This window comes from Nannobrachium achirus (genome assembly GCF_963921795.1).
Source record: "Nannobrachium achirus genome assembly, chromosome: 7".
Classification (NCBI taxonomy): domain Eukaryota; kingdom Metazoa; phylum Chordata; class Actinopteri; order Myctophiformes; family Myctophidae; genus Nannobrachium; species Nannobrachium achirus.
The window spans coordinates 46,200,604-46,224,743 of record NC_137816.1 but is presented as its reverse complement, the minus strand read 5'-3'; the positions used below and the strand labels follow the sequence as shown (position 1 = coordinate 46,224,743).

Below are 24,140 nucleotides of genomic sequence, written 5' to 3'. Positions count from 1 at the left end.
GTGTGTGTGTGTGTGTGCGTGCGTGTCCAATACTGGTATAGTATGGGGTGTTACTGAGATAATTAGGCCTAGGTATTGGGGTCAATGGGATCAGATCGTGTTAAACACATGCACATACACACACACACACACACACACACACACACACACACACACACACACACACACACACACACACACACACACACACACACACCTATAGACTCACCAATGCAGATTTTAATCAGGTTAAACATACACTCCAACAGATACGGTACCGAGACTGACAGACTACACATAAACACACACTCTTAAATTACGCCTAATTCAGAAACCGATGGAGAGACATTTGATTGAGTGAGCAGAAATCTGTGTGAAGACAGCAGGTGTTGTAGTAATGTAAGTGGAGAGTGTTGGATGATTTCCTCCTTCACCTAGTGGGAATTTGCGTGCAAAGTTTCACAGCAATCGGACGCTGCGTTCATGATTAAAGGCATTTTGTTCAAAATTTATGCCAATGGATGACTATGTAATATAATGTGTTTTACTGAAAGCTGCTGTAACACCTTCATTTCCTCTCAGGGATGAATAAAGTACCTACTGTCTGTAACTAGCTGTACCAACCAACTACTATGGATGACTATCATCCGTTCTTGCCTCTACTGCAGTGGTTCTCAACCAGTAGTCTGGGGACCACCGGTGGTCCTTGGGGGGGGGGGTTCCAGGTGGTCCCCAGCTAAGTGACAGAGAGTTGGTAACCAAATGGACCATTATAGATCTTTTACTCTTGAATAGTTACATTATTGTTTAACATCTGCATTAATTAGTCTATAGTCTACACAATTAGAGAACGTACTGTAGAAGGATCTGTCCAATGTTTGCCTATTATGGCCCCTACGGTACAAACATGGAATTGTGGACAAAATAATATTCAACGATTATATTCTAAGTTTTGGGTCTCATCAAATGGTGGTCCGTGGCTCAAATGCCGCAAAAATAATGGGCCTGGAAATGAAATAGGTTGAAAAGCACTGCTCTACTGTCATCCTGTCTCCCTGGTGCCCTCATCTTCTTCTCCCTCAGTGACACAGCACACATCTATCTATAAATGCGAGAAGTCTCTGCGTGTCTGTCTGTCTGTCTGTGTGTCTGTAATCCGCGTATCTCGAGAACCGTTCGTCCCACCGGCTTCAGATTCGGCACGCGCGTTCCCCGCCGCGGCACGGAGTGCAGTGCCAGGTCTCGACCCGACCCGACGCGCGGTTTTCCCGAACCGGCGCGAAACGTTCGGAATCTCCTTATTTGATTGTTGGTTTATTTGGTTGATTGTTGACATCAGGCTGTTCCGGAGGAAATCGGCGAAAGCTCTGACTCATTGTGACATCACTTCATAAAGCTAGGCTCTGACATCACGTACGCCACATGAGTCAACAAAAAATCTCTGTGAGTGTGTATGTATGTATGTAATCCGCGTATCTCGAGAACCGTTCGTCCCACGGGCACGCACGTTCTCCATATATGGGCATAAAATGAATGCCCCCATATATGGGCATAAAATGGATTGCAGACAGACAGATACAGATATCTCCATATATGGACATAAATGGACAGAGGCAAGGGCATAAAATGGACGCAGACAGACAGATACAGATATCTCCATATATGGGCATAAATGGACACAGGCAAACAGATGTTCAAAACGGGTCCTATGACAACAGGTATAATGAGGTTTGCATTAAAGGGGGAACCGGCACTGTGTCTGCAACACAGTTGGAGGCACAGACAGATACTCCATATATGGGCATAAAATGGACGCAGATAGACAGATATCTCCATATATGGGCATAAAATGGACAGCGACATACAGACAGACAGATACAGATAACTCCATATATGGGCATAAATGGACACAGGCAGACAGATGGTCAAAACGGGTCCTATGAAAACAGGTATAATGGGGTTTGCATTAAAGGGCGGGGCATTCATTCCCTATTTACATTGTTCCGAGTTGGCCAGGTCGCCGACTAGACGCTGGGCCGCCCTTCTAGTCTATCTAATTATCCACGTCTCCACTCAGCACAGCTTCTCCTCGTTCTTCACCCCCGGGGCCCACGTCTCAGTTCTGGACGTTACGCAATCTCTGGCGCAGGTAAGTCAAGGTGAGTCAAAATCACACCCAGTGTGAAATGAGCGGTGCCTTTGAGTAGTTAATTTCATAAATGTATATACTGTATATGAATTCTTGTGTTGTCCATTAATTTCAAGGCTGCTTGCTCAACAGCACCACTAGGTCACCCAGCGGTATTGCACTCTGCATACTGTAGATACACCGTCCGCATACTGTACATACATACATACTAGTAAGACGCCTCAGGGCGACATGCGACCTCGCCCTAGGTGGCGCCAATTCTTGGCCATCTGGCCAGTATATCGGACCAGTTACCCATGGAGACCCCTGGTACCCATATATGGAGATCCATGTACTGTATCACTGAAGCAATGACTGAATCACTGAAGCAATGTGTCATGCATACATTTCACTTACCTTGCCAGTTTGCTGAGTCCGAGGACCCTCTTGTTAGGGAGGTAACCGATATGAACCTGCACAGAACGGACACACCAAATTAGCTTTACTGGCTATGGAGGAAGATGCAACATTACTAGCAAACACTAAATATGAAAGATTCTACTCTACTGTACATTTACAGTACCAGTGGTGGTCAAAATATATACTCTAGTAAATACTCAAGTATTCAATATTATATTAATTTGATGTGTGTGAGTTTTGGACAAAATCTGTCAGAGTAGCAGTAAAGCAAAAGAGAAAAAAGTCTAGACGTAAAATAAAATGACAGATATGTTGTCCGTTTAGAACAGAGTTTTCGGGGATTGATTGATCCACAATAAGGTGAAACCACCTTTCAGAGTGGAAATCTTTCACAAACAAAGTGCTTAATAAAGTCTCACACCTGTCTAAATACGGAACGGCATTCTATAATTACCCGCATCCTCTGTTTTCTTTAATAAGAAACCTTTTTATCCGATCGCTGTCTGTTTATCTCAATGGGGTTGGTGCGCATGTCGAACGCCAGGAAATACATGGGAAAACAGAAAGCGATCGCATAAAAAGTCTTCTTATTAAAGAACACAGAGGATACGGGTAATTATAAAATGCTGTACCGTATTTAGACAGGAGTGAGACTTTATTAAGCACTTTGTGAAATCTGAATGTTGGTGTAGTTGTAGGGGGCTAATTAAGTCACTCTGCCCGAACCCATGTAAACACAGGAACATGACGGTTGGGGCTTGGTCTCAATGACCATGTGTGAGCTACGATGGGCTAAAATCGCTTTGGGAAACCCGCCCAATGTCAGTTAATGTCGTGTGTGTGTGTGGGGCCTGCCCCACAGATGTCCCTGCGTGGCTAAAGAGCCTCCGTCTCCATAAGTACGCTGCTCTCTTCTCCACCATGACCTACGACGAGATGATGTCACTGACTGAACAGCAGCTGTTGATAGTCTTTTGAATAAAAGTTGATTTAGTTTTAGTCAACGAAACCTTGCAGTTCTCTCTAGCGACCGCTGTCGACTAAATGCGGCCCAAATACCGATAGTTCACACACCAGCTGGTTGAGCCAACAGGATACACTTCTCAGGGGTGTCACACCAAATTCTGGGCCCTGGGTACAAGGATTCACTGCGGGCCCCCCATGAATGTTCTTCATAGGGGGAGAGGGTTTAACCCATTTAGACTGGGAACACATTATTATGTGCTTTAACTATTGAAAAATCACACCTGTGCGAAGTGAGCGGTATATATATATATATGTAAGTAATATATTATATAAGTCATATTTAGATTCTTCAAATGAGAGAAAGGGGAAGACGGAGAAGGAGATCAGCCGGAGAACCGAAGCAGCAGGAGCGGTTTTGCAGTCGCTAAATCGCACTGTTGTGAAGAAAAAAGGCCAGAAGATGAATATATTAGTAATATCGCATCTTCACCGAGACCTTATAAGAAGTTTGGACCAGCTCTGCTACCAGAGCCTGAGGACTCTGGTGGTCCTTGCCAAGACCAAGACCTAAGAAGAAAGGCTGTTTATTTGTATTTTAAGCTTGTATTAGCTGCCTGTCATCTATAACCTGTGAAATTATCCACAGTCTGTCTAAAAGTGTGATTATTTTCTCTGCTTATGGATGATATTCATCTAATACAATTTTGAAATTAAAATTCAATGGTCTGTTCAGTTGGTCAATTCATAACACATGAACGGTAGAGCCAACCAATCAGAGGTATCTGTGCCTCCGTGTTTATGACACCATACACATTTTTTCGGCCTAAACGCGTTCTAAATCAGGGTAAACCAATCAGAAGCCTCTGTGCCTATGACATCATGGACAAATCAACAAAATCGAAGTGTTTCATTGGTCTGGCTAACTCGTGTCATCATCATTAGTGACATCATCATTTTGTAACATAAAAGTAGGAGCGGTTTGCACCACTTCTGCTCTCACTCTGCAGAGATGGAGGGACAAGGCTTTAATAAGGAAGCAGAATATGTGACAGACAGAGTAGGGCTGTGCTCAGAGGATGTGAGGAGAGTAGATAAACAACAGATGAGAAGAGGGGAGGAGGCCGGAAAGATGAGAGGGGGTGAATAAGCTGGTGAATTGCTATTGTTGATAGCCTGAGGACCTCACACGCACACACACACGCTCGCGCCTGTGCGCACGCACACACACACACACACACACACACACAACCACTCAAATGTCAGACGCAATTTGTTGACAAGCCTGGAAAGAATGCAGCAGCAGCAACAGGCATGCAAAGATCTCTTTGCTTCTTTTCCCTTCTCTCATCTCTCTCCCCACCTGCTGCACGCATAAACACCCTGTTATGACATGTCCATCTTTATTGGTTCATACTGCAAGATGAGGGTGACCATATGTGCTTCTTTTGCAGAGGCGTAATTTCAGAGAGAAATAGGGGATGGCAAAAGATTGGTTACCAAGCATCATTTCTAAAATATTTCTAAAATAGTGGATCTACAGCCTGTAGATCCACTATTTTCACCGTTTGTTTGAGGGCGAAAAGAGAAAATGTTTGAAGATGTTAGCATATAATGACATTCCCAAAATTGGGATGCCACATTGAAAGTGGTCAACACATAACACCTGGGAGTGCCTAACACGTTCCCAGGCGTCTTAACGATTCCCCCCGTGAAGTGCCGCGGCCCAGGGACGCGTTAACTGGTTACCATGGTAGCCAATAGCCAGCGCACTACCGCGAGCAGGAGTGATGAAAAAGACACATTTTCCAAGAGTCTTTTTCATAATGGCTGCAGAAAAATGTATATACGGATTCTTCTCCCATATCACACGTTTGGTCAAATCTAGCCTAGCTGAGCTAGACATCCCAGCCATGTTAAAACAAGGTAGGGATACTGCAGTTAGTTAGCTAGATGCATTAGTATCTAGGCTGGCCCCAGGCTAGGTCAAATCGGCCTGTTTTCTATGGACCATGACTTACGCACGGATCATCACAGTTGTATCTTTTCTAACCACGTGAAAGAAAAGACGTTTGTCGGCCGTCACCGGGACCCGCCGTGTACATAATGGACACATGACGAGTACACAGAGCTCTCAAAAATCTGGTAAATACAATAGGAAAAAGGCAGTAATCTACATTAGTTATGGCAAAATTATGTCTGTCAAACAAGTGTTAATAGTTGCGTTAAACAATAAAACGTTGAGTTGGGGACAATATCCTATATGCATAAAATAGCTGAATTTGAGGTTAAATGTGAACACTAGGGGGTGGCAATTGCCATGCCCTGATGCCCCAAATGACGCCTCTGCTCTTTTGAGGGCGTGTCAGGGGGCGTGGTGGGGTTGGTTCACTCACTGCGGTCCTTTGGCTCTCTGTATCTATACTGGATGTATTCAAAGATGTCCCTCTCACTGTCCACCTTCAGGGGCTCGCCTGGCACTCCGGTGACCCCGAGTTTACGTACGGTGTACTCGTTGAGGGTGAAGCCTTGCTCCAGGGCATGAGTTCTCATGTTCTTATTGAAGACATCGCTCCCTGTGAAATACAGAACGCCGCAGTAGTACTGGTCCTTGGGCACTAGCCTGATGTCAATACGCCTGTGGAGGTACTGCTCGTGTTTGTTGCTTCTCTGCAGCCGGCAGACACCCATGAACTTGGTGTCTCCTTTAGATATGACGTCTGTCACGAACCCAACGGACTCTAGGTGTTCCACGACGGCATGGAGGAGCTTCGGCTGCTTCGCGGTCAGAGATGTGAAGTCCGGATGGGTCAGTAAGAGATCAATATCACCGCTGGAGGCAAGCCCTCTCCTGTAGCTTCCGCAGATAGTTCCTATGTATACCGGGTCCACCTTCTTCAACTGCCTTAGAATGAAAGCCTCCATCGTCTGCATTTCCGCTCGTGGAATCCGCTTCTCGAATTCCTCAAAGTACCTGAGACCTATCTGTTGGTGACGGTTCAGCTTGTGTTCGATGTTTTTCAAATCTTCCAGCGTCGTCACCCCCTCCTCAAGGAACTTCCTGGCTGCGGCAGGACCGATTCCAGTCACTCTGGTGAGGAGGTTGATTGAGGAGCTTGAGCCGTCGCTACGAATCTCCTCCAGTTTCCTTAGCTTGCCAGTTTGCAGGAACTCATCAATCTTTCCGGCAATTTTAGCTCCCACGCCGTCCAGTTTCATAGCCTCTGCACCACTTCTGATCTTCTGGGGATATTTGGCAATGGTAGAGGCAGCTTTCCTGTAGGCATTGTATTTGTGTATGGCTCTGTTGACGTTCCTCTCATAATCGGCCAGTTCGACCAGAAAGTCTGTTATTCCTTTGTTTAGGGTTTCCTTTGGTGCCTTCCTCTTACTCATAGTTGATTCATCCTTCACTTAATCAAATGATGGAGAATATGTCAGGATTGTATTGTTAACCTGTGGAATAAATAAGAAAACACCCTGCAAGTCTAGCTGTTAACACATTGCACGATGTCTAAGCTACAGTAACAATGACCACACCCGCAAACACCTAACTTAAATTTGAAAGGGGCTCTGGACAAATTTGACATCTACATATAATATATGTATATTATGTCAGAAAACTGACGTCATAGATGCCTGATCTACCCTGGTGAGTAGCTAACCTGCCGACGCTGGTGAGTAGCTAACCTGCCGACAGTCATCCTACTCAGAACAACGGACCTGCGGAACAATGAGTTCTTCCTGATGTTTTCTCTGTTGTAATGCTAGATACCCTGGAATATGGGTATGAGTCGATACAGAGGTATCTGGGTTGTATGACCAGATATCTTGGACAATATAATGTCCAATCAGACAAGATTGGTCATGCCTCACTTGACATCACAATATAATGGTAAGACGGAATTCAGTTCCCAGTGGATTTCTTGCGACTTGTGTCAGTGCAATCACACTTGCAATTTCAATTGCAATTGTGCCTTTCTAGTTACTTGCGGCAGCAGAGAATGCAAGTACTGCGTTCGGCTGCGTATGTATGTAGGTAGGTAGGTAGGTAGGTAGACATGTTTGTTTAAGCCCATAGCCTAATCAGGGACCAGCATTTCTGGCAACATCATCATTAACAGCCAATGAGGGACCAGCATTCCTGGTGAAGCCAATGGTGAGCGGACCTCATGGCATGCTCTGCTGGCGCACAAGTAGGCAAGAAGCAAGTTGGCACCTCGACAGAGTGCAGTTCTAGTCTGTGCGGTTGCCCGACAGGGCAACACACTGTAGTCCTGGGGAAACTTTATTTTCACCACTAGATACACTTTTTTGTGAATCAGATGCAGGAAATCAGATGCAATTGGAAATGGGAGGAAAAACATTTGAGGAGTGGTGCCAGCTCGAGTATTGGTTGAGCTTCACATGACAGTTAACTTGCTAGAGAATATAAGGTCACGGCAACCACATTTGCAATTTCCTTCTTTCTATTTCTATTTTGTTCTGCTTGACAGCTTAGCTGTTGCATCTGTGTCATGGGTTTGTTGGCCTCTGTAGACAGCTATGGGATTCTGGGCCAACAAATGCTGTAAGGAACTTTTATTATTGGATCCTATCTTGTTATATTCTTGAATAAATGGCTGGTTAAGTTCCTTTATATAGAACAGTGGGGGGTCTACCAAACACCAGAACCAGCTGTGTGTATGAAATATGTACGACAGTGTTGTAAATAATCCAAAATTCTGTCTGGTTGGGTATTGAACGTTCCCTTCAGGGTTGCCAGATCAGAATGACAGTTTCCACCCCAAGCACAACTTAAAACCAGCCCAATTCAATAAAAGAAACAGACCAATTCGGCAAAACCTGTGTACAACCTGTGTACAAAAGTCGAGTTTGAAAGGCAAAACATAGGCCTACAGATACAATATAATAACCAGTCATACACGATAAAACATTTTCCTCCCGCGTCGACATTAAACAGACGACAGTGACACTCTATGTGCAGCTGCGCCCCATTGGACGGATGGGTATCCATCCATCAAATAAACCTCCGGTTTTGAGTGGATATGGAAACAGTGCATGCATGTATGTACCGTATGTGTGTTAAGGACTGGATACAGTTAGTAGGTGGGTTCTAGAGCGGATGAGAGCACTGAGCAGTAGAAAGAAACTAGGCTTTACACAGAATACACACTGTACTGGTGTCTAAATAAAACCTGCCATATACTGTATGATTAAAACAAGGCCAAATTTTAAGTGCCGGCCCAATGCTATATTCTCCAGCCCAATGAGTCTTAAAATAGCCCAATTGGGTGGAAAACTGCCCAATCTGCGAACTCTGCTTCCCTTCTGAAATACCCATTGAGTGTCTTACATGTTGTTTTTGTAATCAGTGTTGATAAGGAGGTGTCTGTCTCTGTCTGTAGGGTTTGCTGGGAGATGGTTGCGTCACTGGGAGACAGACAGATTGATGATGAGGGTAAGAAGGAACCAGTAAATATACTGCTCAAAGAAATGAAGGGAACAAAATGTTCCCTTATTATTAACTGCTGTCACCATAGCCAATTTACGTGGTGAGAAGGATCAACAAACAGCCATCCTCAATATGGCATGGTTATTGCCAAAAGGAACATTCTGACCCTCTGTAAAGGAGTGGAGGTGCCCTCTTTTAAAACATGGCTGGCAGAAATGACCAACTTGTTGCAGATGGAAAAAATAAGATATGATGTTTCTCTAAGGACGACAGTGTTTGTGGCAACCATTTCTCGTTCACCTTTCTAAAACATCCTGAGGGTTGTACAGGAGCATTAAGACCTTTTTCTTTTTTTGAGCGGTGGTCACAACGCTCCTATACGTGGCCGTGTGTGTGGGTCTGTTTGTCTGTTTGTCTGTCTGTCTGTCTGTCTGTCTGTCTGTCTGTCTGTCTGTCTGTCTGTCTCCGGGTATGTAGCCTGCAGTAACCTTTTCTGACCACACATGTTAAGGGAGGGGCGCTGTTGTTCAGGATAGGCCAGGCATAGGCCAGGCACACTCACACACAAACACACACAGGGGGCACACACACACACACACACACACACACACACACAGGGGGCACACACACACACACACACACACACACACACACACACACACCACCGCTCAGTTCACACGAGTGTGATTTTTTTATTATCTTAACTCAATAGCTGCCGGGCGCCGCTAGGTGCCGCTAGAGTGCCAGCCATTCTCCCGTAGGCATTCACTATCACATCCGGGTCGCCAGCCTGAACTGGCTTGGCTTTTCACTCGAATGAGTGCTATGCTAGCGAGCCGGAGGAAGTTAGCTATCAGTTAGCAATCGACTATATATTTTTTTAGAAGAGCGATCTAAAGTTATTCAGCCGCCAAAATAACTTGTCTGCTGGCCTCGGAACACAATCCGGAGAAAATCCGCTGTAAAGATGTGTTTTTCTATTGGAGTGGGCGGCGTGGTGCGGCCTTTTCTTCCCATTACGGTCCGTGTAAACAGAATCGCGGCCTTGTGCTAGGATGCTAAATTAGACCGGGGCGATCGTTGATGCCTCCTATTATTTAATTCATTTTACTAAAGGAACCGAAAAATGTCGGTTCTTGTAATCCTTAATACGTCTTGCTGAAACAGCGTTTTTTTGGGGGGCTCTAAACCTTTTTCTAAACCATTTTCAATGGAATAAATCATCGGGACAAGTAGAATGGCTCGTTGGGAGGCGGTGGAGGAGCCAGGACCACCCACGTCGCTACTAGCAGCTCAGGGTAAGCGAAATAGATTAAAAAATTAGTATTGGAATGGAAAAAAGAACCGATATTATTCGGTTTTCGCACAGAAAGAGTTAATTTATTGTACAGATTTTTTAATATTTGTCTTATTTACTTTTTCCTTCTTTTGTAATATATTATGTTTGATGTTTTCATTTTTTTATTTTACGGGGTGGGTGGGAGGGTATGTCCTATACGTGTGTGATTGTATTTTATTCTATGTCTTGTCTTTAAACTTGAAAATGTATAAATAAAATTGTAAAAAAAACAAACAGCCATCCTCCATTGCCCGAAATGGCTAACACCTGCAGGCCACAGTCAGTGAATACACGAGGACAACAGTGGCAAAGAGGAAAAGCAGAAAGAAGATTTATACAGCAGTGGTTCTCAGAGTGGTGTCCAGGGACCCCAGGGTCCACCACAAAATTAGTTCATCGGTTTAACCACTTCAAGTCGCAATGTGTTGTGAGCTTAAGTTGTAGCTCTGCTATTTAAATGATGTATGGCACAACATATTTTCTGAACACATTAATTTGGGGTCCTTCACGTGAAAACGTTGAAGAACCACTGCTTTACAGAAGGCCAATTACGACAAACGCTCCAGGTGGAGCCAGGAACAGGCGACTCTGGACAGATATCTTTGGATAACTAGATCTCAGCTAATCAGATTGGATCTCATGTTCCCTCTCTTGTCTCCGCTGGTCCAGTCACACCCCCGAGTTCCTTTCCGACCATGGTTTCTGTCTCTGTCTTATCACTTTAACCCACAGGAAGTGCTTCTTTCTTTTCTGAACTAGGAACTAAAATTGTTTGCCTTGAGACTGCTGTCATGGTGGTGGGTTGTATGCGGTAGCAACTGTCGAGCAACAGGTTGCAGTTCATTAGCAGGACAAAGAGGGGTGATGGAAGGAGGTTGGTGAGGGCACATGACAGAAACAAGAGCATGTTATGAGGAGACATTGGGAAGTTAAACTACCAAAAAGACAAGAACAAGGCCCGGACGGCTAGGGTAGCCTGACAGCGTGTCGCAGGTTCGATTCCCGATCCCAACAACCTTTGCTGTGTGTCATTCCCCTTCTCTCTCTCCCCATTTCCTGTCAATCTACTGTAATTATGTCAATAAACGCAAAAGCCCAAAGAAATATCTTTTTATTTTAAAGACAAGGACAAGAAGAGAAAGTGGATTGTGTGTAGTGGAAGAGGAAAGTAATACTTCAGAATAGAATAGAATAAAGCAAATGTGTGGAAATTTGCCTTTGGTCTCAAAACGATAGATGTAAACCCAGACAAAATACAAAATACACCATGAATGTCAGACATTGACAATCTGGATAATGTATAATGGTCATTATTGGAAAGTAAGCCTTTCTGGTTGATGCTACAACAATGACCTCCTGACTATGCATTATCTTTTGTTATTACATAGCTACTTCAGAACAAAATCAATGTGTGTGTGTGTGTGTGTGTGTGTGTGTGTGTGTGTGTGTGTGTGTGTGTGTGTGTGTGTGTGTGTGTGTGTGTGTGTGTGTGTGTGTGTGTGTGTGTGTCCTACCCTGCCGAAGATAGGAACCAGGTGATGCTCACACATGGAGAACATGTCAATGTCTTTTACAATCACCATCTCATCGTGGTCCTCATCAAAGATGGCGTCATTCATTACATCTGTGGAGGGGGAAACCACGTTTTTTTAGTCAGAGGCAGTCCGCTCCCTACAATCCAATGATTGTATTGTTAATATGTCAATAAATTGTACTGTTAGACACTAGTAGTCTCAATACCAGACTCAATACCAGGCTGGCTGAGGGGTCCATGTGGGTTCATTAAAGGGGCATCCGCCCGAAAGTTAAAGGGGCAGTACACACTAAAATCCTCAGTGTTAATAGGTTCCATGCATAACTGTAGTTCTGGGTTTCTAGATGTCATATCGCTTCCTGTTCTACAAAAAATATGATACTTTCATTTTGTCGCTGTCGGGCAGAAACCTTTTATCTCCAAGTTTCAAATGTGTCTGCTTTTTCGTAAAGTAAAGACCTGCTTCATCATACAAGACTGCACAAACTAGAGAAAATAGCAGAGCTACAAGCACACAACCCCTCGCGGGCGCTTGTAGAGCCACTATTTTAAATCATTTTTAAAATGATAAATACAAAACAAACGGTTTTGGACATACAAGGTTTCCACCCGACAACAACGATTTGTTTCCAGTTCAGATCTGCTGCAGAGCCAGTCCACCCATATATGGAGTTTCCTGATGTCATCAGTATTATGCTAACCTCGGAGTCGGGATCCAGGCATTTCAAGAAGAAACACCTGGGTCAGCCCCCCTGCAACTGTGGTTCATGACATTTTAATTGTAATTTTGCGCATATAAAATATATGCAGCCATTCAGATATCTTATTTGACATCAATATTGTTCATGTGAACTGGTTTGTTTATGCTTATATTCATTGTAATGATCAAAATCGCTATGATTTATCACTTGTTTTCCATCGCGGCTCACTTCCTCGTTTAGAAGAAGCCGGCAGCAGAACAGATGACAGGAGCAGACAGAGGGGGGTGGGGGGAGGGGAGGCAGTCACAGAGATCGTTGAACAAATGCTATTGGCCGCTGAGATTCCACGGCTCGTGTCCAACTTATGCTAGCTTTATGTAATTAAAAAATCAACAATGTACAAATGTTTCTCCTGGCCTTCACATTCTGCCTTCTCCCTGAAGAGGGCAGCTTGTCTGTCCGAAACGTTGGTCCTTTCTGTGTAATAAAAAGTTTGCATCGGTAGCTACGAGTGTGAGGCTATACTCTTGTTTGATTAGTGTTTGTTCTGTTGGCCGGAACCTCATAAGGACTGGTGTGCACTTTCTGATATTATTTGCCCTTCAAACATACAGTAACTATTTCTTGGACCAGACTGAGGAGTTAGGCAGGAGGCAGCCAGTAGGTGGTGCTAACGTGAGCCACCTACTGGTTTACATTAACCCTCCTCGAATCCACTCCTCCCGGCGGTACATACGGATGGACAGAAGGATGTTGACAAACCAGTGATAAACTTCATCATCGGTCATTGGACCTGGCACCTTACAGCCATCTCCATCTGTTATGGTGCTTTTCCCTGCCAAACACTGCTGTCTAATTACAGATGGGATCCCGTACGCTCTCTCTGATGTGGCTTTATTGCATTTCTCGTTGCCGAGGGCTCATATTGTGGCTTCAATAAAGGCTGCTTTATCTGTTTGTGGTTGTGTACCGGCCTCTCTCTCACGACCGCACGTTTTAATTTCCTGACTGCCTATCTGTTTGAGCAAGGGAGGAGGGGTGGGGGATTGTTCTGTCTGAGTGTGCGTGTGCGGACGTGCGCGTGTGCGTGTTAGTTAGCAAGTCGGAGAACTGACTCGTTATCTCAGATATGCGTTTCTTAGCGTGCACTGTGTGTGTGACTAGGGATGGGACGATGGGACGAAATGTCATGTCACAATTATTCTGACCAAAGAAATTGCGATTTACGATATTACCACGGTAATCAAAATGTCCTCAACATCCATTATCCTGGGGCGGAACATTTGCCAAAAAATAGAAGATCCACAAGCTCACATTGTGAGCTTGTAGATCGGCTATTTTTTGAGAGCGAAGAAAATACTATCAAGTACGTTATTTCCAGGTCCATCTTACGAATTCGAGGGTTTAAATGGTACCGGATATGCAGCTCAGCATATAAAAGGTGAATTGATCCCAGTGCATGACGGAGGATAATTTCACAATAAATTCAAAATCTCCACGATACGATTATTGTGAGTGTTTTTTATCACGATAAACGATAATAGAGATTATCGTTCCATCCCTATGTGTGACGAAGGTGTACTAACAGCTGCTTGCTTGGTAGATGGGACAAACGGGGACAGTTGAATTCTCTCTTGAACTTCACTGTTTATTTACCTAGTCTGTATTCACTGATTCACACTGACTCACGCATTGACTGCAGTTTACACAGCACTCTGACCTCTAATGAAATAGAGCATGGCATACTGAACGTGCTAAATATTGTCAGTGTGGCACAAGATATTGAAGTAAATCATCACTGTCGGGCAGAAACCTTGTATCTCCAAGTTTCAAATGTATACGTTTTTTTCCGTAAAGTAAAGCCTGACTTCATCAGACAAGGCTGTTGCACAAGACTAGTGAAAATAGCAGATCTACAAGCACACACCGCCTCGTGGTTTGTAGATCAACTATTCCCATATGAAGTCCTGTTGGATATGGGCTTAATATTGATGACATCAGGGAACTCCATATATGGACATAAAAGGGCTTCTGTTAGTGTGACATCACAGTGAAGCCAGAGGGTGATGTCAGAGTTTTGGACATACAAGGTTTCCACCCGACAACAGGGAAATGAGAGTTTACATACCCTGGATAAATTAAGGTTAACAAAGATACTAGTAGTATATTTGTATCCTATACTATTTGGTATGAACAGTACACCTGGCTCAGCCCCGCTGGTGTTGGACAATACGCCAGCTATAGCAGATGTGACTCCTGCTGCCTGCCTTTATGTATGCGCTCTGGTCAATCAGCATTGATGAATGGAGAGCGTGGGCCTTGGTTTGTGTCAGCAAGCAGAATGTGACAGCTGCTCAGCCTCGGACAGCCATCAACAGCCAACACCTCCGCAAACACCCTCTATGCTCGACCCTGACACATCACACACTGCACCTGTGCACCACCCGCAGAAATGAATGGACAACAATCACGCACACGCACACGTTTACAAGCTCACTGTGTGAGGTGACGTCACGAGAGAACCACTTGATATCATATCTGATGATAACACGCACTTCCTTCCACTCTGCTTCCCCTGTCACTCTCCAAATACAATTTACAATTTAGGAATTTAGCAGACGCTCTTAATCCAGAGCGATTTACAATAAGCAGGGCAATACTTCAATACATCAAATGCATATAAATAGTAGTCTAAGAAAAACATAGGTAGCAGTAAAAAAAGAAAAGGTTAGGCAAGTGCTACGGTAAGTGCTATGGGCTAAGGTGGAGTCAAGTGGTGAGTCTTCAGAGTTCAGACCATGGCGGAAGCTAGGGAGTGAGTCTGCAGCTCTAAGTGCAACTGGGAGTTTATTCCCATTCAAATAAGTATAATAACTAACTTTGTAACAGCATCCACATCAGAAACGAATCCCAAGGCACACAGGGAGAAAACAATGGGACTGCATGCTCCAGCCTCACTGCCACAGAAAGGACAACATGTTGATTTGTGAATTAATCAAACTTAAATGAATTAATGGATGGCTGATTGGATGAATCAACAAGCAAATTAAATGAACAAACAAACAAATGGATAAATGAACAGGACCATTAAAGGAGTAGTTCACCTTCACCCCCAGAAGGAAATGTTTCTATTGATTACTCACCCCATGGAGACATGTGTTCAATAATATTTTGTTGTATTTGTCACATTCCTAAGACAAGTAAGTATATACCCAGGGGGCAAAGGAAGGTGTGCTGCATTTGCCCCGACATACAAAGTTGTCCACCAGAAATATTATCTATGACCCAGTAGGATCACAACCTATATGGACAACCCAGTCAATTTGTACAACAAAGTCCAATATGGCCCACCTCCTAGACCTTCCAGAGCTGTGGGTGAGAACAGAGCAGGATGCATATCTTCCTATCCATCACATGGTCTCAGCCCTTGGACTCGCACAGTGTCGTGCCCTGCCCTTTATTCACAGCCTGAGTGGCAGAGATACCACCAGCTATCCCTTTTCACTGGAAAGAAGGCATGGTTCAAGACCAGCATGGGTCTAGATCTCCATGCACTTCAGGAGTTTGGTGAAAATTCCTCTTATTCCCTCTCAGAGGATGTCAAGAATCAGGCTAGAGACCTCACAATAGCTGTATATGCATCAAAAGCTGACCATTCGGAGGACTTTGACCTGGCAAAGCTGAGAGTGTACAAGTTCCTAAATAACCGATCAACCCTGTTGAAGCTGCTGCCACCTACAGAAAATGCCTTTGGCCTGCACCTGAAAAGAGCTGCTCTAGCAGCCATAATAGATAAAACTGCACACATCGCGAAGCCAGACATCCCTTGCTTCACTGAATATGCATCCCTTGCTTCACTGAATATGGATGGTCTCTCAGTGATGGGAAGGCAGTCTCCTGTCCATCTACAGAGCCAGCCTGGCCTATATCAATGGACAAGGCAATATCATGTAGCTGTATCAAAGGCTGCCAGAAAAACTGTTCATGTGCGAAGAAGGGAATTGCATGCTACTTGGGGTGTCGTTGCCAAGGACTGGAGACAAGATGCAGCAGGATAGGTACACATGACAGTGATAGTGACTAGCAATTATTTGCATTATAATGCATCCTGTTTTAATCATGTGTTCATTATAATTTCCCTGAAGCCGAAGTTGTTGGAAAGCCTGTGCATGTCTATGTGTGAAAGACCCAAAAAGGCAGTTGCATTCATTTCATTGAGATAATCTCTCTCTCTAAGATACATTGTTTTGGTCTCTGATTTTATCTGAAGTCATTGCTACAACTACATACAGTAGAATCGGACAGGACATATAATATCTCGTTTACAGCCATTTTGACAACATGCAAACTCAAGAATAATACAGGTATAAGTCCCTTCTGTGCCATAAATCTTAGCAAATGGATTCATATTGCTTGTATTTGCAAAAGCAGTCAACAATCATGGTAGAAATTATGTTAAAGCTCTATTTTGGGAGTCCACCATCTTGTAAATATGCACAATAAAGGTCCAGACACACCCAATAATAAAATTAGCTATTCCATTGAGTCTCCCATGGTCAGACACCATGAAATAGACACCAAGTTTGCGTTTCTAGAGGCAAAACCTATTTTCTGGGTCCTTACATTATGGTGGCCATATTGTGGCGGCCATATTGGATTTCATGGAAACTTGCAATACAAAAAATGTTCATATGTATACCATTGATCAACCTGTGAAGTTTCGTGGAAATATCCCTCAGTTTAAAATTTTGCCCTATTCACCCCCCATTGAAACTAATAGGGGCTAATATTGAGGCGGCCATATTGGACTTTGTTGTACAAATTGACCGGGTTGTCCATATAGGTTGTGATCCTACTGGGTCATAGATAATATTTCTGGTGGACAACTTTGTATGTCGGGGCAAATGCAGGTTTCCTAAAAAAAGGCTGGTTTGCCCCCTGGGTAATAGTAAATTTACACCCATTGATTCTGGATGTGGACCCAAATGCATTTGGGTCCAAATCTGGAATCAATGGGGGTACATTTATTGCAATCCTCTTTTTTTCCCCCTTAGGAATGCGACAAATACAAAAATATATTATTGAACTCAAGTCTCTATGGGGTATAAGCGAATAAGTGTATGCATGCATGTGTATCTGTGTATGTGTGTGGGTGTATGCTTTTATGCAAATGTGTGTAGTTTTTGTGTGTGTGTGTGTGTGTGTGTGTGTGTGTGTGTGTGTGTGTGTGTGTGTGTGTGTGTGTGTGTGTGTGTGTGTGTGTGTGTGAGAGAGTGTGCACACGTGCATGTGTGTGTCACTCATGACTGTGTCCTTATACAGTAAGTATTCACATCCTGTACAAAGGCACAACCCTGGGCATGTTTTATAGAGTGAGTGAGTCATTCTTTCTGAGACACACGCACGCACTATCACACACATGCACGCACGCACGCACGCACGCACGCACGCACACACACACACACACACACACACACACACACACACACACACACACACACACACTCAGATGTCTTTCTGATCATACAGAACAGGGCTATATTGACGTACATTCTTAGACGTTTTGATTGGTTGAAATTGAAAACCTTCCTACCCCATCATAAATTAAAAAAAGGTCTGTTTTTATCACAGCCACAGAATATTGCAAATATAATTTAGACTTGATGTACCGTATCTGTTTCTACTGTTTCATATCAAGGTCTGAGTGAATGAAATAAAACAAAATGTCTCTGCTGTTTATAGCAGAGCAGCGGGCTATGTTTTATGTTTATGTCACTTGTTGGCCGATGTCCCCCAGGGGTTTATACTAGGCCCCCTACATTTTCCCTCTATCAAGTCACGTAGTGAGCTTGTATAGATCTGATATTTTCACCACTTCTTAAATTATTGAATATCTTAGATTTGTATTTATTTATTAATGAAATAACTGCATTTGTCTTTTATTCATGAGATCTTAGCTTTTTAGAAAATGTTTTGAAATAAAAACAAGTTAAATGTAGGAAACAAAATATTAAGGGACCCATAAAAAATAATAAAAAATTGGTCCCGATTCCAGTGTTTGGGAACCAGTGGTGTAGACCAATGGTTCTCAAAGTGGATTCCAGGTTCCTTTAGGGGTGTCTACATGGACCCATAAGTCTATAACTCTGACAGTGTATAAATGGAACCAAATGGACCCTAACTGGTCCATTTGGTTCCATTTGTACACGGTCAGAGTTAAGGGGAGACCTAACAGACCTTGAAATGTGAAAGTTTGACAAACTCTGGTGTAGACTGTATACGGAAGTTGCTATGACGGTCAGAAGGGGCACACCTGATGATCATATCCAGCCTCCACCCACCCTGATACACAAGCACACACATGCACACACAGACACAACGTCTTTCTTTAACACAGTCCACAAATGCTCAATGCCCAATGCTCGGTGTTTGTCAAACTTCTGCATCCAAATGATTTTTTCTTTTTTTTGCTTTTTCTTTTTCTGCTTTAGGGGTCAAAGGGGCGGTTCTAGAGACAGCCAATCAGGAGAGGGGAAGAGCACTGCTTTAGTGTCTTTACAGAACAACACATATGTATGCCATTATAACTGCCCAACAACGCACACACTCCTCTATGGTTTCTGTTTGGGTACACACACACACACACACACACACACACACACACACACACACACACACACACACACACACACACACACACACACACACACACACACACACACACACACACAGGGTGGCATCTCAGGGGTGCAATGGCACTTGATCAGATTTTGATTGCATTAATTACATCATTAATACTTAAGATAACGAACATGGATGCTGTGATATGGCTCATTTGAAGGAATGGACATAAGCTACTGCAGCCCATAGGAAGAGATTACACTTATTATAACTATGTAAACCACTGTTCCCGTTAAATGTATCTAGGATTGAACAGCAACTCGACATTCTTTGAATGTGTTACAGCTTAACGATACACAACCACAGATTTGCTCCCCAACCCCCCCAACTCCTCTAAACTAGCTCCAGATGCATCAGAAGAGGAGGCTCTAGTCTAGTTCAAGGACGTGCTGGCCATTGGGAAAAGCGGGACAACTCCCGAACGGCCGGTTCATTCCCCGCCGGTCCAGGGCGGCCATTAGGAAACAATTAAACTGTTTGCACAAAAGTAAAAATTAAACTGTTTGCACAAAAGTAGTGAAAACAGCCGATCTACAAGCACACAACGCCTCGCACCGCGAGGCGTTGTGTGCTTGTAGATCGGCTGTTTTCACTAGTTTAAACAATTTTTAAAATGATAAATACAAAACAAACGGTTTTGGACATAAGGTTTCCACCCGACAACGACGAAATATAACTTATGTAATTGGCCCACTGGCATGGCACTTGTCAGAGATCACTTGTCAGAGATCTCTCTCTCTCTATAGCGCGCAATGAGGGCCTCTACAACTCTTTTTCCCGGGCTGAATCAGGGGCCCAGCACGTCCCTGCTCTAGTTCAACGAGGAGAGCCAAGTGAATTTTGAGGAGAAAAAAAGAAATGGGAAGAGAGGGGCAGCTCCCTGGTTCCACCACTCCAAGGAAGTGGCGTGGAGAAGTCAGCCCATATGGACGCGGCTGGAAGTATAGACAGGCACGTGCACACATAGACATCAAAGGGGGCTTGAGCCCCTGCCCTTTTACCCATCTGTAAAAAGTGTCCTCTCCAGATCATGAATGCGTTTTTTTTTTTACTATTTTTTCCATGCCATACCTGAAGGCAGCATTCAAGAGAATTGCATTGTCCAACTTTTCCTGAACTTGAATGCAGTATCTTATGTTGAAAGAATTGGCCTTACAGTGTTGAAATCCATGCCGTTACGCCATATCTCCAGTATTGACTTAATTATGCTTAGTTCAGTGTCGTTTCACGCACCGGTCTGCTATTTTCGATATTTTCACCAAAAGGCCCTTTTAGAGATTTCAGCCCCTGCCTCTCTAACATTCTCTATACGTCCCTGGGGGGCAGTATAGTACCTCACTCTCTCTGCACTCTGTGGCTTGCAGTTGTGGAAAGTATAATGAAGTACGAATTCTTAGTTTGTTACGGTACTCACGTACATTTTTCAATTATTTGTTCTTTACCTAAGTTTGTTTACTTTTGTCACTTAACATTTTTACCCTACTACATGTCAAGGTAGAAAGATACCTTTTATTCAACTGTCTTTTAAAAGCAATCAGCTATCATTTTTGCTCTACTTCAAAGAAACTATACTCCACTACAATGCAAAGTAACAATCTACTCCACTACATTTCAAAGAATATTTCAATACATCTTACAACACTACATTTCAAACAATAATGTGTTTCTACTGTTTACGGCACATTTAAACCTTTCATATGAAATGGACAAAAGCAAAAATTAATCGGTCCAATTAGAGAAGTGGATTTATATAACATTTCAGGATTGCTGATATAGGATTGTTCATCAATGATGCATTAATTATGTCTTCACCCTTTTAAAGATTATTTTGATAGTGACAGTGAACAGAGAGACAAGGAAGGGACAAACCCAAGGCCTCGTTGTATTCAAACCCAGGCCAGCTGTGGAGGACTTTGCCTTAAAATGGCATCATGAGGTGAGCTATACCTGGGAAGTTACCATATCTTCATCCTTGTGCATTTCAATGACTTGTATTTTAATTACTAATTATAATCAATCATCATGGGACATGCCCCATGCAGTGAACATAACCTTTGAAAGTAGAATTACCTTGTAAAGGCCCACAATGGCCCATATCCACTCAAGCTCAAACAATACTGTAATTGTTTCTACTGGTCATAAAGTTTTATCTTTTTCTACTTTTTCTTGCAGCTGTGGTTTTTCTTGGCTGCCATGTTTATTTTTTGAGAATATTTTCACCTATTAGGCTATACTTCAAGTTCTCACAGCATTTCAGAGAAGAAAGATGATGCCTATAGGCAGTGTGTGTGTGTGTGTGTGTGTGTGTGTGTGTGTGTGTGTGTGTGTGTGTGTGTGTGTGTGCGTGTGTGTGTGTGTGTGTGTGTGTGTGTGTCTGTGTGTCTGTGTGTGTGTGTGTGTGTGTGTGTGTGTGTGTGTCAAGTGGGAATAAAGTAATTTGCATTTGCGCATGTAGACCTATAATTAACATTTACCAAGCAATTATAGAACGAGGGGACAACATGATTTCTAAATAGGCTATGCATAATCAAAGCAACCACTGTTGTACAACACGTAGGGCTATAGCCTCTAAACAATATTCTTGAACTGACAGCCATATAGTAGCCTGTACATCAGCAGATGAGCCGGTATGCCACCTGTTGATCAGATCATCATCAGACAAAATAATGCCCGAACCTTTACTGCCTGAACTATAACAAAAATAGCTGATCTACAAGCTCGGTGCGGCGCTGCGTAGAGAGAATGATCTGCTATTTTTTGAAAAATACCTCTTTCATATATAAATGTTTACCTCACCGACAATTTTCTCCTGGTATCCCTTGGTGAAGAACTGCATGGCGGTGGCCGCCCTCCAGGGAGTCTTGAGGAGCCCCTGCCGCTGCGGGTCCTCTCCCAGCCCCCTGAGGATGGTGGTGTAGGCAGCGGCCAGGCTGGGCAGCGACATCTCGTTGTCCTCCAGGCTCCTGGTGCGCTCCTCTCTCCAGCTCTCCATGACGGAGGAGGAGGAGGACTGGGAGCTCGTCGGCGCGGCGTGGTGGTGGAGGTGGGAGCACCCATGGGAGCCGCCGCCGCTGGACGACTCCCCAGCGGACAACGGCGTCGGTTTACTGAGCTCCTTATTCTTCTGGTCAAAGTGTCCGATCATCACCACGGCGGCGTCGCTGTCAGTGTCACCTGCGTCTTTATTCTTCTCGCTTTGGCCGTAGTGACAATGTTTAGAGCACTCCATAATAACAACTCGAGTTTTTTTTTGTTTTTGAAGGATCTGACTTTCGTTTCTTTATTCTCTCTCTCTCTCTCTCTCTCTGTCTCTCTCTGTCTGTCTTTTTCGAAGCGATTCGAAGTTTATGTGGCTGCAGCCTCTATAGTCGCTATGTTTTTTTTCTTTTCTTTTTTAACCTGAGATCAAAGTATGTTGAGGTAAAAGAGGGAGCGCACATGTCGCAGTTTCAGCATCCTCCTGTCTTTATAATAAACCCACAATAATCCGCGAGGATCCCCATTGGTCGGCTGCCTGTAGTAGGCTACGTCACGTTCAGCTGAGTGACTCACAGTGGAGTGGAGAAAAAGGCCAGATCAGATGGAGAGCATGTTTAAATCTGGAACCATTTTAACCGTTTTCACCCCTGGTTGGCGGCTCTATATTTTAGGACAAAAAAAGAAAAAGAAAAAGGATTTCAAACATCTTCAGAAATAGCAGATCTACAAGCTCACTCGCTTATTTATATGGCACCAGCAGTTGACCCAAAGTGCTTTCCAAGATACAATCAAGTCTTTAGTGGTCCATTTACAATAGGATAATACAGCCTATAACAACAACATATAATGACCTCAAACTGTGTTAAAAGCACCTTAATGTGGAATGAGAGATTATTCCAAAGTGTAGGTGCGGCTATGGTTTTGAGGTGTGTTTGGGGAACTGAAAGGAGTTTCTGGGATGACCTAATCATCCACAGAACAAATTATGTAGTTCTTAAAATTGATCCTTGAGGGATGCCACATGTATGTGGGATGAAGGTTGCTACATGCTTGTAGATAGGTCTTTAAAAAATAAAATAAAAATAAAATAAGGCTTTAGTGGTTATTGATGCTTTTCTTAGTTCAACATTTACTTTAATAAAAATAGGAAAGAATACATACACTAAGCAGACAAATCAATCAGCATATTAGCCCAATTCTCATTTGCAACTGAGCAATTCAAAATTCAACCCCAGGAATAGCCTTTAGGCTACTAAATAAGCAATGCAAGGGCTTAAGCTCAAACCACACCGATGACTCGCCATGCAACTCCTTGCAACTTCCATGGGGATAATGGTTGCAAGTAGTTGCATGTGGTTTGGGCTTTACATTAAGCGTGCATGATCTTAAAATAACATATTGACAAACTTAACTGCAGGGTGCCCCTGGAATCCCCTCAAGGACCTATTGAGAACCTTTGACCAAGGTCACCCACAGTACTACCCAACCCAACTAGCAGATAGTAGAGCACAAATCTACACCTGTTCAAACAGGCCTTCAGGCTCCTTGTCATTACATTTCTGTGTTGAGACATACTATACTTGTTTTGATGTGTACTGTACACTTTGCAGATGCACGCTATACTTAACCATGATGGATAATTGTGGTAGTTAATATCTATTGTTTGAATTCAATAAATATACAGTATATATTGTGCCATGCCACCTCCGCCCAGAAGTGCCATGTTTCCATGCTTACAGTATGTCACTGCTAATGGAAATATACAGAGAGCCACCCTACGTGTCTCTGTCTTCTTGTTGTATGGGAACCAACTCTTATATACTGTATGTTGAACCTCCATTTTAGGAGAGAGAATAGAACGCTGCCACTAGAATGGTAGCTCACCGTCTTCCTTGTCTGCTCTTCAAAATACAACAATTTAAGATATAGTCCTTTTGGCTGTCTCTGAGTCCTAATTGGTT

General features: G+C 43.5%; 2 protein-coding genes across 3 annotated transcripts in view; both read right to left on the bottom strand.

Moving 5' to 3' along the window:
- gch1 (GTP cyclohydrolase 1) overlaps positions 1-22,625 on the bottom strand; it is a 26,123-nt gene extending 3,498 nt beyond the window's left edge. For both annotated transcript variants that reach the window (XR_013962225.1, XM_080730797.1), the window contains exons 1-3: positions 21,997-22,625; positions 11,799-11,908; positions 2,525-2,580 (exon numbers count right to left, since the gene is read on the bottom strand). Coding sequence is in view for 1 of the 2 variants with exons in the window: in XM_080730797.1 (XP_080586923.1) it covers positions 2,525-2,580; positions 11,799-11,908; positions 21,997-22,429 (599 nt within the window). In the remaining variant the exon portion in view is untranslated. The remainder of the gene's footprint in view (positions 1-2,524; positions 2,581-11,798; positions 11,909-21,996) is intronic.
- Positions 5,456-7,210, bottom strand: LOC308289191 (DNA polymerase beta-like). The gene has a single exon (XM_080730795.1). It carries the CDS (start codon positions 6,884-6,886, stop codon positions 5,879-5,881), a length of 1,008 nt encoding a protein of 335 aa, XP_080586921.1. The 5' UTR covers positions 6,887-7,210; the 3' UTR covers positions 5,456-5,878.
- Positions 22,626-24,140: the final 1,515 nt, after the last annotated feature.